The sequence below is a fragment of the Dermacentor variabilis genome, chromosome 6 (assembly GCF_050947875.1).
Source record: "Dermacentor variabilis isolate Ectoservices chromosome 6, ASM5094787v1, whole genome shotgun sequence".
Classification (NCBI taxonomy): Eukaryota; Metazoa; Arthropoda; class Arachnida; order Ixodida; family Ixodidae; genus Dermacentor; species Dermacentor variabilis.
The window spans coordinates 100,993,871-101,014,354 of NC_134573.1; the positions used below are offsets into that span (position 1 = coordinate 100,993,871).

A 20,484-nucleotide genomic window follows, 5' to 3' on the forward strand; every position below is an offset into this window, starting at 1 on the left:
TTCCGATGTGCTCCCTACTGACGCCAAAAATGTTCTGCCGAGACCTGCGCAGTGGTTGCATTGCGATTCCGGACACCGTGTCATTTGACAGTTTCACAGGTGCTGACACTGCTGTGCTGACATGCGCAGAACTCGACGACGGGGAGATCATTCGTAAGGTTTCTGCTGCACTGCCGGACGATGACTCCGAGTCGGAAGATGACGCACCATGTGCTACGCTGCCGTCGCATGCCGAGCGTGTACAAGCAGTGACTGTGCTTTCAGCCGCCTATAGTGGCCGTACAACCCTCTCCGAGATTCAGGCTTATCTGATTGCGTGTAAACGGAACAGCGTGCAACGGCGCATTCGTGATTTCTTCAAGCCTACTGCCGAACCCGAATAAGTGCATGGAAATAAAGGATTTCATTTTTTTTTCTTAATCTGCTTTTTCGGACACCTGTTTATTCAGACATTTCCGCAGTCCCTGTGAGGTCCGAATAAACAGTCGGTGACTGTAGTAGTAAAGGTTGTTCACATCTTAGTATACTCACCATGTTAACAAGCTTTGGTCATTAGTTTGCAAAGTATGAGGTATTGCTTATTAAAAACAGGAATAAAGCATTGTGAACAAATAAGCAGCTTTTTTGCATACTGAGGTCTCTTGTCATGTTTCTGCTCAAAATTAAGGTTTGAGCATCCTCAGTTGATGGTATAAAACATTGGAAAATTATTTGTAAAATACACTCCCCTTCCATTAATTCATTTGCAGTTAACGGACATCATTTAATAAATTTGTTTCGTTAATCCAAACCATGCTTTTAAGGGTTCAAAGTAAGAAATGAGTGTGCCCCCAAGTCTAAGACTCAGCAGGTTTTGAAAGAAAAGAGTATGCCTCAATTTTTTTGTAGTCAGAAAAAGGTGATATCTGCAGAATTTAATTTCACAAAATGTTATATTATTCATGCTTCATGTCTGTTGTTGTCACTGTTAAACGGCTCTTAATTGCTGTCTGTGGACTACAACATTTCATCCTCCGTGGAGCCTCCAGACTAGCCACTTCCTCAGTTCGACTTGCAGTCCATGTGTCAACAAAACGAGTGCAATGTGAAGTTTAGCTATGTTGTTACCTTAACATTTAAGATAACCTAGCTATTTAATGAGCTTTCATAATGAATGTGGCACATTTTCATTGCCAACGTGCATCAAGACGCATTGCAGTGGCATTGGCCGTGATGTTGGCCCTAATTATCACCTGTTGCCGTGCAACACTGCATGGTGGGTTGTGAGGGAGACATTGTAGGGAAGAGCTCCAGATGAATTTTGACCATCTGGGGTTTTTCAACATGAGCCTGATCTCCATGTGAATCTTACTGTTTGTAACATCAAGGTGTTCATAGGAACATTCACTGTGTGCAGGTTGTGAAGGGTTCTGAGATCCTTGAAGTTCTGCACGGTGTTCCTGATATCAGCGAGTACCTGTTCTCCCTCTACCGGTGTCAATATTCAATCTTCTTCAAGAAGCTTGGTGAGCCGCTCTTGATCCTGTTGTTTTAAGTATGTCCTTGCCTTACAGGTGCCATGGAATATGTGGGGTAGGGGAAGTAGGCATTTTCACACTAGAGGGCCCTTCACCAGGTTTGGACATTGTGAAGAGACAAGTGCAATGCGTAGATAATGCGGCGGCAGTTTTATCTGCAAAGTATCAAATGTCTTTGTGGCACAAAAGCAGCTGAAGTTTCTAATAGAAGCCTGTGTGCCCTTCCTCCCGAGGGAACCCCGCTTGAGTCAAGGTCACACGTATGAATACCTCTCATCCTGCAACATCGCCGGTTATGGCATGTGACCTCGGTAAGTCATCCAATGCAGGACGCTCTATTCTCTCAGTGGGAGGGCACCATGCAGCGAGAAGAGCAAGAGAAAAGGAACAAAAACAAAAGAAAAAAAGAGGCGGAGTTTAGGACACAATCGTGACACTTCCCGAGGCTGGGAGAAGGTAGGGAAGAAATGTCACTTGCAGACGCTAGTCAAGGCAGGAGGAGAGAGTGCTTAGTTGGCAGTGAAGCTTGCCTCCTGGCAGCAGGGCAACACACATTTCAGTTTCTCCTATCTCCTCTAATAATGATGGAATTTCATAAATTACAGCGACAAAATGCTCCCCAACTGGCGCAATACAACTTCCAATGTATAACCAAAATATGCAGTAGGTTCTGATGAGGGGCCCTTTCAGTTGCCCTACACAAGATGGCTGACCCTCCCCTCTCACGACACAATTGAGCTGAAGGCAGATTTGCAACAAGTGAGGGTGCAGTAAGGAAGAGATGGTGGCCAGAGTCTGACAGTATTGAATGCGAGCTGTGTCACTTGTCAGAATACCTCTTAGCATAGTGCAAGATCTCAGTAATGTGTCATGTCCATTGGTTGGTGGAATGCCATATTTACTTGATTGTAATGTGAGGGTCCACTTTCCACTTATGTGGAAAAAAAAGAACTGTGAATGTAATGCAACGGGCAGGAGGAAAATCTTCGTTTCCATCAGATATTTGAATTGTGTGAATTACTGGGTTATTTCTTCTTCCACCAGGCGGCATTAGGTGGCCGTTGGCCGTTAACTTTCTTCGATCTCCAAAGCCCAGTTGACGGTCCATAGCTGGGCTGTGGTATCCGAGCTGGACACCGCTACCTCCCAGTCTGAAGTGTTATTAAGTTGGAGTTCCCCCCTCGGCTTTAGCCTGGGGCGCTTGCCCAATATGTGTCAGGCCCACCTTATGGGCGTCACAGTTTTTGCATTTAGGTGAGAAGCGGCCCGGATATATTAGTGAGTACTTGTAAGGGTCGGCAAATGAGCCAGTCTGCAACTGTCTCCAGGTAACCTGTTGCAGTTTATCCGGTGATTTATGTGGAGGGGGGTATTTTTGTCTACCTTCGCGGTAGTGCATAGTAATTTCGTTGAACGTTAGGATGCGGTCCCTCGCTGAACCCAGCTCAAGGCCTCTCACTGCCTGGCTGACGAAACCTCTGGCATAAATTGTGGGCAGCCTCATTTCCTGGGTGCAAGGAATGTGCAGGGACCCAGATGACTTGAATCTGGCGATCAGGTGGTGCATATTTGTTTAGAATTTGCAGGCCGGGTTTGTGGATTTTGCCACTGCAAATTTTCTAACTGCAGTTTTAGAATTGCTAAAGATGATTTTCGTGGTGGTGCCATTGATAGCCAGAGTAGAGCTGTGCATGGGCTGCAGTTCTGAGCCAGCGCCCGGCCGGGGCCCTACACTACCACAGGCGGCCCGGTCCGGCCCGTCGCTAAAGAAGCCTGAGTTCGCCCGGCCCGGCTCGTCCTTAGGCCGGCTTAAGGCCCGGCCTGCGATAAGGCAATGCCGACGCAAAAAGAAACAATATCAGGAAAATAAGTTTATTTAAATGCCCTTATAATGTTGAACTCTTGCATTCCATATGACAAAATCATGAATATATACAGATGCAGCGCACGCACAGAATTGTTATTCTAAGCTATTGTGCAAAAATAACAAGTTGTCCATTGATGAAGGGTTAAGGCAAGTGCGCCGCTCCTGCATTATGAATCCGGCAGCGCTGAACTTTCGTTCGCTGCTTGAACTGGTGGCCGGAATGGCTGATAGCCTCTTAGCAAGAAGAGCAAGTTCTGGGTATGTGGCCTCCTTGGCCCGGGCCCGGCGTGACAGCCTGGCCCGGACTCTGCCCAAGCCCGAGTAAGAGAATATCCAAATGGCCCGAGCCCGGCCTGCGCGCCTGGCCCGGGCTTTCGGCTTGCCCGAGCCCGTGCACAGCTCTAAGCCAGAGCTATAGCTGCCTCTTCTGCTTCCTCTGCATGCATGCAGCTAACTGTTGCTGCAGAGTTGGCCTGGCCTTGATTGCTGACTATGCCTATAGAGAAGGCATCTCGACTTGTGTATTCCGCAACGTCAACGTGGATTGTATCCTGCAGGTCTGAGTAGCGTTTATGTAGAGCTTTAGGCCTCGCTCTCCTTTTGTCCCTATGATGTTCAGGATGCATGTTTTTTGGTATTGGTTCCATCCTTAAATTTCTGTGGTATATTAGCAGAAGTTTACATGTGGAGGTGTGTGTGGATCCATATAAAATCATCAGATCCTCCAGTATGTGTCTTCCTACTTCACTTTTAGATAGCCTCTCCAGCTGGGCTGGTTTGTGTGCCTCGGCAAGCTCCTCTAGGGTATTGTGGATTCCCAATTCTAGGAGCTTCTCATTAGCCATGTATCTAGGAAGGTGAAGGGCTGATTTGTATGATTGTCTAATTAGACAGTCGATTCTCTTCTTTTCAGCCAGGTAGGAGCGCAGGTAAGCCATAAAGTTGGAAAATTATTGTTGACGTGCCCTTGGCAGCTGTTCGGATAGCTCGCCCTATTGGCGTCATATGGTCACCTCGTATCACCTGGTCGGGGCGGCTGAAAACTCAGCCGAGTGGCATGCTGCCACTTGGCTGAGTTCATGTACATTTTTAAAACATTATAATAAATTACACACTTTATGCAGAGCACTTAAATTACACACTTTATGCAGAGCACTTAGATGCGTCGATGAATGATCAGAAGGACCTACCCTGACGATTCGGCATGTTTGTACAAAATCGTCAAAATCGTTGCAGGGTCCCTTCAAGACCTCAGCAGTACCACCATGACGTCATGCCAGGGATTTAGCGCCATGGTGGAAGAACTGCATGAATTTACGATTGTAGTAACCTTGCACCAAGAAGTATATTCATCCCATTTGTATTTGTTGATGTGAACAAACTTCCAGTGAAGGTGTCATGCAGAAAATATGCAAAGTACAGCAGAAGGGTGCATGGGCACACATGTGTTTGCGTGTGCATGTGTTCATGTGTGTGCGTGCGCGTTTGCATGTTTGTATATGGGCATGCATATGTATTTCACACGGTTGGTAGAGCTTTACGTTTACGTGCAACAAACGTCCTTATAAATGGTGCATTGCCAACAACAGCAATTTCTTCATTCACATCTATTTAAAGAGGAGCTCCTGAATAAGCCTTCTTATTAAGTGCTTAATTTTATGCTTAAATCTTTTTTTGCATATACCTATATTATTAATGTGACCACTTCATTTTAGCAGATGGTTGTTTCTGACGTTTTCTCGGCTAAATGTATACAATTGCGATGCAGTCATGACTGCTTTCGTACATGCTTTAAGGCTGTCCGAGGAAGGTGAGAACCAATACTGCGCTAGTGGTGATAGTGTCCCTATACTAAAAGTCGGGTTTGTATCAAGTCACCCTTTGTTTGACAAAAGTGGCTGATTACAGTGTTTGATGAGCCATGGCCATGCTCGGATGTGAGCAGTATGCTTGCATAGCAGCGTGACTGTGGACGTGCATGATAGATTAGCATTCTTCCGGTTGCCTTCGGTCACCTCTGCAACGTATCTTCACAGAGTCCAGGGAGTGTTGCAACCTTGAAACCTGTTCTAGGTGGTGTTGGGGAGGCTGGCGGTTGAGCAATGCAAAGAGGGGAAGGGTAACAATCGATGAGAGGGCAGTGAACACGACAGAAGGAAAAAGGAAGTTAGCAGAAACTATTTGGAGCTTGCCGCATGTGAAGGGGCTCTCTGTCCCTTCTTACGGAGGGGACGGCACTGCAAGGGAGCTGCTGGGAGCTGGCACGCTTCTCATGCATTCGCAGTTGTGCTTTCAGTTTTATGCTGGCTATCATATGATACAGGATGTGTGTAATCTCGCATTGTATAATCGAGTCTTTTTAATGCATTGTCTGTATGGGGAGTTTGCCGGGACTGCACTAATCCATTTTAAAACCCAGGATGTCGCGAAATCGTGGGATTCATAACCGGGGTTCTTGTGTACTATGCGTCTGAGTCTCTCTACTCAACCACAACAGCATTTTTATACGGTCAGCTAATGCTTGGTCAAGTGGTGCTTCACTGCATAGTTTCCTATTAAAATTACTACTAGATGAAAATAAGGGAAAACACAGGAAAGGCAGGAGATGGAAATTCAAGACCTTCTTCCCATTTTGCTCATCGTCCAGATGAAAATATGGCACTGCCGTCTTTCATTATGGCCCTGCGCAATGGGGCTGGCGGCGAAAGAAAAAAGGAACCAATTCCTGGTATCCACACAGGGTGGCAGCACTTGATGGGCAACAAAGAGTTGAAAAATTGCCACGTTCTTTAAACACACAGATGACATTGTATATGTACGGCATCGACCATTTGGGGCTTGTTCGCGCCACCATATATTTATGGCATTGACCCTCAAAGGGTTCAAAAGAAAAAAAGAAACCTGCAATAGAGGGCATGCCATGAACAACTGCAATTGGTGCTTTCATATATGCTCGAAAAGCTAGTACATATTTACATATCTGCTGTAAGTATTCATATAGTCAGTAATTAATAATTGCGACCTAATTAAATACACAGTATGATAACATATGTACAACACACTATTTACATTCATCTGCCTAGGTAGCTCAGCTTTCTTTAAGATGAGGTGCATGATACCTGGGACACCCTGTAGGGTGCACTGTGATTTCCTATAGTTATGCTCTTTATTCACAAAGGCAATCACACTGCTCTGGTTGTTGCATGTGTTGCAGCGCATGTGGAGCAGCTTCTCCAGCGCGACCGACTGTGGGCTCCACATGTTCGCTTCTACGTGCGCGAGATGCGCATCCTGGCCTACAGTCAGCTTCTGGAGTCCTACCGCAGCCTGACCCTGCAGTACATGGCCAATGCTTTTGGCGTTACTGTTGCCTTCATCGACCAGTGAGTCTCCCCATTCCGTCAAGACAGCATGCACATCCAACTACTGAACTGATGCGAACGTACATTTAACAGTGGTTTGGCATTGTTCTCAAATGTTATCCATTATTTACCTATTGTTTCTCTTAATTATGTCCCGTTAGCCCTTAATCGATCCAACACAAATGGTCAAAATAGTGCATGTATTTTTTTTTATAGCAGTACTAGAGTAGTACCACTGCAAAGCAGTATTGCTCCTCCAATTTGAAAGCTGCTTTTGTTAGTGGAACATTAAGACATAGTCCTGCTGTGGTGCTCCACTTATGCATCTGAGATGCTCTTTTTTTCTAGTGAATCATTAGGAAACTCTATTTTCTCCAAGTTAGCCATAAACATGATGTGCAATCGAATCCGAACATAACGAACCTGGATAAAGCAAATTGTTTTGTATATCGAACAAGTGAAACTTACTCACCAATAGTCGTAGAAAAAACTCACTCATAACAAACTGTGCATTGGATATAACAAACTTGAGGCATCTACTGATTTGTTACACTGGTACTGTGTCGACATTGAAGGAACTGGAACGAGTCTATTCAATTTTGCGCATTGAGAATTGCATCCTTCGTGACGCTGAGGAACAATTCAAGGCGCAGGAATATATTACTTCCTAACTTCTCTCTGCTAGAGAGAACAAATTCGTACATAATAGTTGCATCACAAAATTTAAAGTTCGTTATAAATGACTTTGGGTATATCGAATTACTCCATATATCAAGCCGTATTTAGTAGCATAAGCCTGCTCATTATAACTGGGTGTGACTGAATAAAGATATTGCTGCACCATTCAGCAAATGTAGAGACAGAAGTGTTTTGGAACCTTCATTGGAGTCCAGATTGTGTCATATTTGTCGAAATTATCAATATATCATTGTTTTTACCACTGAATCTTCGAAAAATTTGTGGTGATCCTTGAAACCCTTTGAATGTGAATTGCCCATTTTGAAGGCTCTCCCTTAAGTTTCACGGAGTGCTTAATAATCCCTGAATTTTGCTTTCACTTAAGCTCATTGAATTTTATTTGACTATGGTGACCACAAGGTTTATGCAAGGCCAAGAGTCAAACCAATCCGATTCCATTAGCATTTCTATGGTAGGGAGCCATCTTGGTTGTGGCGCCTGAGGATGATTTATGTGAAAAAGGAATACGAGCATCCGTGTACAATGAAGAGAATGCTTGCCTGTCCTTTAAAGGGACACTAAAGGTTACCAGAAACTCAAGTTAAAGTGGTAGAGCAATGTTCTAGAACGTCTAAGGCGTCAATATAATCGTGAACAGAGCTTTAGTAACCGAGAAATTGAGGTAAATGCATGACACGATTTGAGACCCCCCAGCGACATTCCGGTACTAGCCCGATGACGAAAGGACTCCTCATAATTTGTGTTACTAATACTCAACTACTCGTATTAAAAATATCATTTCATTCGATTATAAGACGGAAAAAAATGTTATTTGTCTACGTCTATTCGATTCTAAGAAAAAATAACATTTTGACGTTACCCTTCAGTAATATGGGTGTTTGAAAGGTTTCGTTTTCGCTCGACTCTGCGCGCTCGACTCTGCGCCGCGCACGCTTTGGAGTTTCAGTAGTTTCGTTATCGCGTCGTGCTGTGAGGGTTCTGCTGGCTCGCGAAACTTTCATTTGGAACAAGCAGCGAGAATGCCACATCCATGTGATGTCGTGGGAAGCCCTCGTTGCTTTCCCGCTCCGGAGAGCCGGTGTCGAGGCCGCCGGCAGTGCGAGCCCTCAGCAGCAGGTCGCGCTCGTCGGTGCTCAAATCGCTGAAGTTGAGCCCACCATCGCGAGCCAATCTGTCGGTGTCAGGGTCCATTGCGACGAGCGTCGAAGTTAGCGTCATAGAATGAAGTACCAGCTTATGGGCGTCTTGCGCTGGAGTTTGAGGTATAGTAGCGGCGCCTGGTGGCGGTGCGGGAAACGACATCTGGGTCGTGCCAGCTTGGGTCGTATTGAGCCCTGGCTGTGGCGAAGCACGTTTCTAGACCGAGTTTTGCATCGATTCGCACATTTTTATGCCCTGTTGCGAGTGCGAAAAGGCTCGTCGCTTCTCATAGACCACGCCGACCACGCTGCGAGCTCGCCGCAGCCTATAGTTTAACGAAAACGGACTCTCCGTGTGCCGTGGGACGTAATGTGGGACGTAATTCGTTTCTCCTTCCGCTAGCCACCATACTCCCGCTTTCGCTCTGCTGTCGGCTCTGTCTTGGCTCTGTTTCTGGCCGCGCGTTCGCGTTTTGCGCAGAAAAGCCGTAGCGCCGTCTGCGGACGCCGTTCTACTCACCGATGGCGCAACGTCACTATGAGACCATGATGTCAGTACTCCTCGATCGGAGGGCGGGCGATTTGAACTGCGCTAGAGGTACGCGGACGCTTTAGAACGCATTTTCTCTTAAAATAAGTCTCTCCTTGGCACGAAACAAGCGTTTCGAGGTTTCTGTGATGGTATTTCAACAGTCCACGTTGACTTAATAGTAACCTTTAGTGTCCCTTTAAGACTGTGTTTTGTTTTCAAGTTGCTGGGCATCATGGTGCTTTAACCCTTGAAAATGCTTTGTCAGCACCTTGAACATTCTTGAGAACCATTGAATTTTATACACGAAATCTGCTATGAACCCTGTTTTCGTCAATTTGCTGGTAGGATTATTGCAGATTTTGACATAAAGGAATCGGTTTAGTTTCGTGCAGCACTCCCTGTTTAAGAGTAGCTAGAAATACTACCTTTGCACTGAGTGAATAGAGTTAATATAGCCAACTCCTGAGGAAAAGCTTCCCGTAGCACACTTGCATTGAAATTGGTAACTACAGGTGCACCACCATGTTGCTACGCTGTGCAGGTGTGCAGACCACGAGACGTTCAATCAAATGCCATCCTGAGCATCTTCACAGTATGGTCGCACCATCTTGCTCAACTGCCTGCAAACGCACTCTGTAAAGTTTTCTTGAAATTTTATAAATAGCCATCGGATATTTTTCAAAAACATGCAGAATGACGTTTACATATTGTTCACACGTACATGCTACATGTATATGCTTGCTTACGCATCAGATTTTTATCATTTTTAGCATTATAAAAATGATTGGTAGCAATATGGTGGTGCTTTTGCAGTTGTCAATTGTTTCGCCTAGTTTTTACTTTAAAGTTAGTATACTAGCTCTATGATTGAGTGCTTCGGTTGCTGTTTCCCTAATTACAGGACCCCTTTGTAGTTCGTTTTAGCTGAAGTCATGTATAATTTTTTATCTTGCTCACTACCTGCCGCGATTGCTTAGTGACTATGGTGTTGGGCTGCTAAGCGCGCAGGATTGAATCCCGGCCACGGCGACCGCATTTCGATGGGGGCGAAATGCGAAAACACCCGTGGTACTTGGATTTAGGTGCACGTTAGAGAACCCCAGGTGGTCCAAATTTCTGGAGTCCCCCACTACAACGTGCCTCAAATCAGATCGTGGTTTTGGCACGTAAAGCCCCATAATTTGATTTTAGCTTGCTTACTCTGTCTGTTCAATGTGGTATACAGAGCATGGAGTCACGTAGCACCTTTGTCGCTTGCAGGGAGCTGGCACGGTTCATCGCCGCTGGGCGACTGCACTGCAAGATTGACAAGGTGGGAGAAGTGGTAGAAACCAACCGACCAGACAGCAAGAATTATCAGTATCAGGTGAGGGTGACTTGCCTGGTATCACAATGCGCATTTGAAGGGACACCAAAGGGAAACACTGGATCAGTTTAGACTGATAAAGTGTTCTCTCAAATCTCTATTTTGTTGAGTTCACAGTAGGATGTTGGTTACTGGAATAGGAAATGAAAGCCAGATTTCAGCTTTTTACTTTTGTGCTGGAACCACAGGGCAGATACTGTATTTACCAACACAATTCCAACACGCCCCCGAGGGTAACGCACAACCCATTTTCGTGAGCTTAAAGTTGAAGTAACAAGAAGCCACCTTCACAGAAGGGGAATTAAATTTTTTTTTTTTTCATAATGAAAGTGGTGCGCTGTCATCATCATTGGCACTTCATTGGCCACAGATACCGAGCACACAGGGGTGGTATTCTTTAACAATTTCTTTGAGATACTACTACCACTTTTGCGAGATTTTGCGTGACTCTGCATCAGGTTTATCAAAATATGTGGCTGACATTGCTCCTGGCACTGTGCGCAGATACCATATAGACTCGTGTAAGGGCTGCACCCCCAACTTGGCAACCCAAAATTTGGCAAAAATGATTTCTAACAAAAAAGCAAACGCGTTCGGTGCCTCAATGACGTGCGTGCGCATCAGCATCGCATTTTTGCACGCTGTGTACTTCTGCTTGCCGCTGCTAGATGGCGAGAGCTGCACATTTACCTCTGATGCAATGGTACATCTGGGAATGCGGGGTGTGTACAAGTCATTGGCTGCACCGGCATCATTTTAACCAAAAAGTTTAGTCCCATGTAAGAGCCGCATCTCATCAAAATGGGGGGGGGGGGGAATTGCTGCTCTTACATGCTTACATGAGTCTATACAGTAGTGAGCTTGGCATAGCAGCAAAAACGGTGGCGGCTGTATACGCTGCTGCATCCGGTGCTGAGCCACGCGAAATCTCGCAAAAGTGATCGTCCCCCTGAAAGTGGCCGTGTGTACCACTCCAGATCGTAGTTGAGCGCAAAATGAACCCACAGCAACCTTCACGAAAACGTGCTCTGTAGCTATGACGCTGTGCCTGGCAGTAGGCTGTTTCTAATGCCGTGAATGTTTTTTTTTTCGTATCCGATTGTGACACGCAGGCAATCTTCAGATCCATTTTCTCAACAAACAGGTGCATGTAGATTTGGGTAAATACGGTACATCAGTGCTACGTCGTAGATTTCAGAGTACTCTTTTATATGTAGACCATTGTAGCTCAGTAATAGTTCTTGAAGCTTGCTCAGTTCAGTCTGTTCTGCTCTTTTAGAATGCACCGTAGAGCTTATTTATCAATAAAATAGTTGCTAGGGTCGAGCAGGTGCTCTCAAAATCCACAGTGTCCCGGCAAAATGGTGCAGGAACTTCAAGGTGGCGGTGTCACCTGTCTTTCATTTTCTTTTTGTTTTGACTTATCAAGCCACCTCTCAAGGAAGAGTGGCATTTTTGTAATCGTGGAAGCACAATTTACGAGGGTTGTCTATAAAATAAGGCTCCCGAGGAGCTGCAGTCGTGAGGAACGCTGTTCCGCGGGATCCGGCGACACTGGCATGTAGCTTGGTTTCCCCTCTCCCAGTCCCTGACCTGGCAAGCTGTTTGCGATGCTCAGTCTTGGCTTGGCAGCCATTAGAGATGGTGCTCCTGCTTGCTTCTCCCGCCAGGTGCGAAGTACGCTCTGTGATTAGTTTTTTGTGCGCCGGTGGACATACATTACCAACTGTGTGAAGTCTACGGAGAAAAGTGTATGAGCGTACAACATGTTCGATAATGGTGCAGAGAATTCAGACGGACGTACAGACGTCCATGACAAACAGTGTTCTGGATGGCCATTGGTTTCGGATGAAACGATTGCGAAAGTGGAAAACACAATGCTGAAAAATTGAAGGGTGACAGTTTGGGAACTCTGCAAGATGATCCCTGATGTCAGCAAGACCTGCATTGACAAAATTTTGACAGACCACTTGGGGTATGCCAAGGTTTGTGCAAGGTGAGTCCCGAGAATGCTTACGGAAGACTGCAAATGGCAACGTGTTGAAGCGGCCCGCGAATTTCTTCAGGCCTACTAAAATGATGGCGAGGAATCCTTGGACTCTATTGTCACTGGGGACGAGACCTGGGTCCACTACATGACAGCGGAAACTAAGCAACAATCCCGTCGGTGGAAACATCCAGAGTCACCGAAGCCGCGAAAGTTCAAACAAACACTGTCTGCCTGCAAAGATGGCGAGTGTATTTTGGGACACGAAGGGGTTATTGTGCGAATTCATGCCTGCCGGTGCAACAATTAATGTGGACTGCTACCGTGAGATGTTGCAGAACCTTTGGTGCACGATTCAAATCAAGAGGAGAGGCATGCTCACGAAAGGAGTGCGTTTCCATCAGGACAACACTCGTCTGCACATCATCTGTGTAACAAATGATCTCATCAACAAATCTGAATGGGATACTGTCACACACCCACCTACAGCCCAGACATTGCGCCAAGTGACTGCCATCTCTACCCTGAATTGAAGAAACACCTGGGTGGGACGCATTTCATAACTTGAGAGGAGCTGAAAGAAGAGGTTTTAAGCCACCTTCAGGGTGCGGCGGGAGAGTTCTACGATTCAGGCATAAAGAAGATGGTACACCGCATGCAAAAGTGCAATGAGCTCAACCGCAATTATGTTGAAAAATTGGGGAAAGTCTAAGCTTTCCAAAAATGTATTATTCAGTGCCAGTAAACAGGTTTTTCATTGTGAAAAATCATTGGGAACCTTATTTTACGGACAACCTTCCTACTAGTACAACTGACACAATATCTTTTTAATGTCATTCAAACCCCCATTGTAGATGAGACAGTTCAGAAACCTTTGTTCAGTTTCCTATTTTACTCATTTGAACATTTGGTAAAGCAAGCAGGTTCTTGAGGTTCCTTGACGTTCCTGTTCAAAGTGAGGCGGTGATACTTGAACAAAGCCAATGTAGTGGCTTTAACGGCTAGAAAATGCTGTCGTGGACATGCCTAATATTATTTGGCATTTCACAGAGCAACTGCATACAACATAATAAGTAGAACCTCGCTCACAAGTTTTGGAAAAAACAGCGGGGAAAACGCACTAACTGGGAAAACGTACTATCCAAAGTAGCTGAAAAAATTTGATGCACTCGACTATTGTTGGCATCTACGCAATGCAAAGCCTTGTGCGGATCATTGTGGCATGAGATGCCAATGCATGTCGAGCTGGTGGTGCTCCGTGGCCGGAGATGCATTTTGTTGTTTTGCTATTGCATTATGTTTTAAGAGGGCGACGGGAAACTGAAATGAAATTGAGCTGGTGGGCGACGCCGGGTGCCGCCAGTGAAACGTGATGCCCATATTGCACCGCCTGAAGCAGGGAACGGCGGCGTGTTTGGATTATTGCCTACTAAAGGCTTGCAGTACACTACCAATGGCACTATGCACCACTCGCTGTCAGAGATAGGCAAAGATGATTATCACAATAGGTCTGGCGATGATAGCTGTGAATGCGGCATGCGACAACCTGGGCGGAGATTAGCTGGAACTGGTATAAGAAACTCTGCGCATCGTTGTTTTCACATGTGACAGGCGGCTATATACTGTTCTCTATCGCGCGCGCGCACCTTGTGCCTTTTCTTGTTCACATGGGATCTAGCGACTGGAAAATGTGTACGATCGCAGTCCACAGCAGGGAGCGGCAGTGCGTTTCTGTTATCGCCTATTTAAGCGTGCGCTACGCTTCCGACGGCACCATGCGCTGTGAAACAGATAGGTGATGACGCTTATCGCAATAGGATTGGCGACGATAGCTGTGAATGCCGCGTGCGATGACCCTGGAGAAGATTTGCTGGTACCAAAATGAGGAACTGAGTGCCTGTAGGCATTTTCACATTAGACAGGCGGGCGAGTATTACGGTGACGCTGCCGCAGTGGGCAGCTATATACTGTTCTCCATCCCGAATTTTCTTGTTTACATGGGAGCTAGTAGCCGGAAAACGTATCAAACGATTACAGCTTGGCGACGTACTGAAGTTGGTGCCGAAAAATTGTGTTTTCGAGGAACGTATGAACTGGTAAAATATGAGCTTAACTCTTTTGGGTCATGTATTTTTTTTTCTTGTTTGTGAACGTTGACGCCAAGAAAACGTACTTAACGGGAACGTTTGAGCGAGGTTGTACTGTACTTGGAAACCATTGTACAGTACACTGTACAGGAAGTTGAGAAGTGCACTGTGTTGCAGGAATTCAGAACTTGTGAACCATAAGTTGGGACTGTGTATTGTCTGTGCCTTGGTTCTCTTATTGATTTATGATTTGCAATGGGCAGAATGAAGCATTAATCTCTTTTCTTTTTTTGCAGGCATGCATAAAGCAAGGCGACATCTTGCTGAACAGGATACAGAAGCTGAGTCGTGTAACCAACATCTAAGCTTAGCCTGTTCGAGGCAAATAAATGCGTTTGTGACTTCAACATTTGCTTTGCATATAGCTGAAGGGAGCACAGCGGTGGACTGCCATGCCATTTATAGAGCCTCTCATTTTGCTACACTTGTTTACAAAAATGTGTACAACGGGTACAATGTGTACAAGCTCACTGATGAGCGAGGAAGTTCACTCTTGGGTATGCCAACCTACACATCTTTCAGCAATGCTGAAGTGTCGGTAGGTCCATAAATTAATATAATAATCACTTCAACAGCTATTTAGCGAAAGATGTAGCCCTGCTGGAGCTATGTGGTACCACCAGTAAAAATCTACATTTGAAACAATTCCTACGATGTGGGAACCGTTATTGCAGTTGGCCATTGGAAGCAAGCACAAAGTGCTTTATTTCTGAATAGCTGCGGGCTATGGAATGTTTATTTTATAAGCAAGAGAATTCTATGTGACACCACAGTCGCACATCCCTTGTGTACAAAGCCCGTTTTCATTCCATTCAGAAGAGACGTTCGTAGGTTATCCAATATATGCGAACAGGCCCTAACAGTAATTCTGAACGGGAGAAAAATGTAGCGCAGGACAAGGAAGACTTGGTCTCATCTATTAGCACCGAGAAGTTTGAGTGGCGCCTTCTCACATATTACGTCAAATGGGGGACTCTGCTGCCGCGCTGTGTATGGTATGAAGAACTTTATTTAGGTCCTGAGGGATCAGTCTGGGACTGATGCGGGCCGCTCCCACGTCGGTACAGAGAGGCCGAGCCCCGCGCTGTGTATGTGCTCGCTACATTAAATTTGTATGATCTGCTTTGCTCAACTATATAAACATGAGTCTGCAAGTTTGTACGACAGTGTTTGTAATACTTTAGAACACCTATCATATCTCCTTGCAGAATGATTGCACTTATTTGTAAAAGAAATTGCTGTAAATTCAGAGGTGCGGTCATTACGCTGGTTATATTTCCCACGAAAAGAAAAATTTTTTTCCTCCCGCATTTGCTGTGGGATGACAACAGGTCAACAAACAGGCGGCTGCCGCTGTAACAGTGCGAGACACCAAAACAAAAATGGCGGCCAGCGGAACAAGCCGAACACTATTTTTCTTTTTCTTTTTGTGAGTAAATTACGCATATTGAAACAGTTTTTTCCGTATCAGTAATGAATAATATTGTTCATATCGGCAAGTCTGTGGCAATAAAGTAGCCATGTCCACTTTGAGGGGACAGAAACAGATGGGCGTGTTTAGCTGCCAGTGACATAGAAACACATGGTGGCTATGCTGTGTAAACTGCGGCATTTGTCTTCACTACTATCATAATACGGCACGTTTTTGCTAAAGGTGGAGGAATATCTTAGGTTGTGTTACAAGCGTCGGCATATGAATAGGGTACACTTCTAACGTATCAGTGTAAACGTGGCTACTATCATTGCTGCTCGCCATTTGTTGCGTGCCCACGAGTGCAGACGAGAAGAATCGAAAGCGCCTTTTTTGTTGTTGACAACAACCATTATAAAGCCTACAAAATAATAAAGCCAAGGCAAGTTTGGTTGTAGCCTTCTTTTTTTTCATGGAAGTGTGGAAAGTGATGAAAGGAATAAAATGGGGCATCTGCTTAAGAATATTTGGTGCGTGCGGACCGCTTGGTATGTCTTGAGGAGTTGTTCGCGTAGCATCCGACAGACGTTAAGCGCGATCATTATTAGCTAGACCAGGCACACGACATATCACTGTGGCAAGTTCGAGGTGCGATCATTGCACGGGAAACAAAAAGAAAAATCGAATTTTGACGACAAAATACAGGGGTGCGATCATTATGTGAGTGCGATCATTATGCAAGTAAATACGGTATTTCCGCAAAATCTGGTAGAGTCGCCATTGAAGCCAGGCATACTGTGGATTGTAGTGGAGGGGAGGGGGGCTGGAACTTGAAGAGCTTCTTCAAATCCCTTCCCATATATATATATATATATATATATATATATATGTATAGTGTATACTTTTCTCACACTTGAAGGGGCCCTGAAGCGCTTTTTGAACATGGATCAAAAATGTTGCCGATCTATTAATGAAGTGCCTTTGAACATGTGAGCCAAATATTATGGCTTTACAACTAGTGTCAAAATTTACGAACTAGTGTCAAAAGCAGTGGGCAGACGCTTCCTCTCATCCAGAATGTCATCTAAAGCTAATTGAGAGCAGCTGGCCCACCAACGCCATTGGCTGATCTTGTGATCGTGAGAACATCCTTGGTTATACACTTGAACCTTGATGTAATGGAGTTGGTAAAGTTGACAGTTTGCTTCGTTACATCGAAATTTTGTTGTATTGACATTCGACCTTTTATGCAAATAAGCACAGTCACCGATCAATTTTTCTTACACGGAAAGGGGCTAAAAAATTTTCCTTATTATTGGGCGATCGAAAAAATCAAATTTGAATGAGAAAACAAATTTTGATAAATTTGGTAGTCGGCGAAGAATGACATGGTTTCATGTCCTGTACATTGACGATATGTTCACATTGGCTGTACGAATTATAAGTGACGCCACCCACGCTTTCCTATGCACTACGCCCCTGCAGCTGATAGTGTCACCCGCACTGGGACGATGCTATGGGGAAAAGTGCTGGCAGCGGGGAGCGAATGCTTCGTCTGCCTCTCGCTCCTGTGGGTCACTGAAACTTGAGATTATGTGACCTTTAATACTAAGCGCACGGAATGACAGTTTACATGGTGTCACGCCGTCTTAGCGTTCCCAGTCTTTGCACATGTGGCAGGTTACCTCTAAAACGTGACTGCATATGCACTCAGCTACGCTCACAGCCATGTGCAGCCATGGCCGAGAGACGTGTGCCAGAAATCGAGACATGCCAACTTACCCCCCACTTCACACAACGCACCCGTGAAATTAGCATAGATTTTCAGATATACCAACACCGTGATTCGTGTGTTAGTGTGCCTACAATATCTCTGCACAGTAATCCAATACACGATTTATCGAATGGGTGTAGCCTGCTGATAACAGTGGCTTATGATAATTTAGTGTTTTTAGGTTTTCTGCACAGATCCTCCTTCCTATATATTGCAGCTGATATGCAATAAGCGCTGCTTGTTAGCCAGCACTGTGTCTGTTGTCCTCACTTCATCCTGTCTGTAGCACTGTTTGAGTCCCCTGTAAACATTCTAAACGTACACCAACCAGCCCATTTCAGCACACGCATGCAGAAGTGATCTGAAAGCGAAAGTTAAGAAAACTGGTGATACAGAAATTCTACCAGTCGAAGAAAGATTTAATGTGGTGCTTACTTTACATAGCAGCTTGTTGTGAATAACGGTGCTGCAGGCTTTTCTAAAATTGACGAAGAGCACGTCAATTTTTTCGTCAACAATAAAATTGCTAGAAATATGGGACAATTCCACGAGTTGTGTTACTGTACTGACACGACGGAAACCATGTATAATATTATAAAGGAGGTTATTGAATTCAAGGTATTACATACTTTAGGGCCTTACGAAAACTCAAAGTAAGCCTGTAGTTAGCCTACACTTGTTTTTAAGCAGATTTACAGAAAGGACAATATTGGATTAGCTTCCTGGGTGGGTATGACACCTGAAGTACATGATTTGATGAAAATTGCAGAGGGTCGAAATAACATGAGCACCAGAGAAAGTAACGGGACAAAAAGCTTTTGAGAATACTGTCGTGTCTAGGAAGACTGTGTCTAAGTTTAGTGTCGAAGTAAGGATACCTTTATCGCTTATTGCAATAGCAAAGAGTTGTCATCGTATGCAAAGATGGATTGGACACGAATACTTAACGCATCAGCTGTCTAAATCGAATCACAAATGCTTGCGCTTTGTGATGTAAAGGAAGCTACAGCAGTGTTAGCTCGTGAAATAGAACTGCAGCATTTGCCTGGTTTAGTTTATAATAATCATAGCTGTTGAACACAAAAGCAGTAGTCATTAAGTGCATCTATTTTGGTTTGCCTATCCCCTTTAGCAGTGTTAAAGTGCAATTAAAGAGACGGAACAAAGGAAAATACACAAGGACACACATAGTGCCATGTGTGTCCTTGAACATCTTTTGTCCTGTCTTTTAATTGTGCTATGGGAATATGTATTTGGGATGCATTACCAAAAAGCCCACAATGCGGCCCTCGTTGAAGTGAACAATGCTATCTGAATTAAATACCTTTTTTCTGCTGTTGCAAATGACAAACACTATGTGCCAATTATAAGTATACTCTGGTTCATCCAGGGAAATTTAATTTGTCCTTTTTAGTCTTTAAGAGAACAAACTCATAAATGCACAGTTTTGCAGTGCACTCAAAAACATGAACATCACCATGAATACCCACGTGTATTAAAGGAATCAAGATTGGAAGCTAAAATATTTTTTACATATGTCTCATTGGCATGCATGAAGCAAAAAAAAAAAATGCAATGTGAGAAGGCAGCTAGCTTGATTAATGAGGAGGGAAGGGAAACGACACATCTTTATGGTCGGGAATGTCGGCCATTATATCGCACTGAAAGCCATTTTGCGCGATCTCAGAGCTGGAAATCTCAGTTCTGGCGGTGACGCCAATTAGCACGAATGCGAGTGAATCCGGCTGGATAAAATTAAATTCTCTAGTTATACGCGTCAAAACTACACTATAATTGTAAGGCGCGTCATCGTGGGAGTCTCCGGGTTTTTTCTGCCCGCAAAGCACGGCACGCAAGCGTTTTTCGCATCCCACCGCCATCGGAGTGTGCTCAGTTTTACTACAACACCAAAGCCACGTGCTGAGCCACTGCTTCGGGATAGTCCGACTGGATCTGAGGGAGTTCGAGTGAGCTCTGAAACGCTTGGCTGCTGCTGATTCCGTGTGCTCAGTTTTACAACACCAAAGCCACGTGCTGAGCCACTGCTTCGGGATAGTCCGACTGGATCTGAGGGAGTTCGAGTGAGCTCTGAAGCGCTTGGCTGCTGCTGATTCCGTGTGCTCAGTTTTACAACACCAAAGCCACGTGCTGAGCCACTGCTTCGGGATAGTCCGACTGGATCTGAGGGAGTTCGAGTGAGCTCTGAAGCGCTTGGCTGCTGCTGATTCCGAGAGCCAGTGAGCCCGGCTGGGTCTCATATTGTGACGAGTCTGAGTTTCCTATATTTACGACCGCTGTTTGGAAACGGCGATGTTACAATGTTCCAGTGATAATCGTAAATAAACAGCTTATTAGCCGTTAGGGTAGCCTATACTCAAAAGAGAAGCGATTAATGTTGAGACACGTTCGCTGTCGAAAAATGACTTCGCCGCAAGGATCACTACTGAAACCTGCAGGTTTTTTTTTCAGGAGTTCGAGAGCTTGCAAAGCACTGTTGGAGCGGGTACGCCGTGAAGGCTAGGTACGAGCCTGTGCTGCTCCAATATGCTGTCACGCCACAACAGTGGCGTCCGGGGACAACACGAGTTTTTGAGCTAAAAAGAAATAAGTATGACACGGACAATGCGGATCCTGCCTGGATTCTGCTGTCCTAAAAAAAAAAGGGGGCGAAAAAAGAATTTTG

General features: G+C 45.0%; 1 protein-coding gene across 1 annotated transcript in view; it reads left to right on the top strand.

Moving 5' to 3' along the window:
* LOC142584959 (26S proteasome non-ATPase regulatory subunit 6-like) overlaps positions 1-14,963 on the top strand; it is a 30,614-nt gene extending 15,651 nt beyond the window's left edge. Inside the window, exons 5-8 of the mRNA XM_075695335.1 lie at positions 1,397-1,505; positions 6,599-6,767; positions 10,377-10,482; positions 14,853-14,963. Coding sequence (XP_075551450.1) covers positions 1,397-1,505; positions 6,599-6,767; positions 10,377-10,482; positions 14,853-14,921 — 453 coding nt within the window. The 3' untranslated portion in view covers positions 14,922-14,963. The remainder of the gene's footprint in view (positions 1-1,396; positions 1,506-6,598; positions 6,768-10,376; positions 10,483-14,852) is intronic.
* Positions 14,964-20,484: the final 5,521 nt, after the last annotated feature.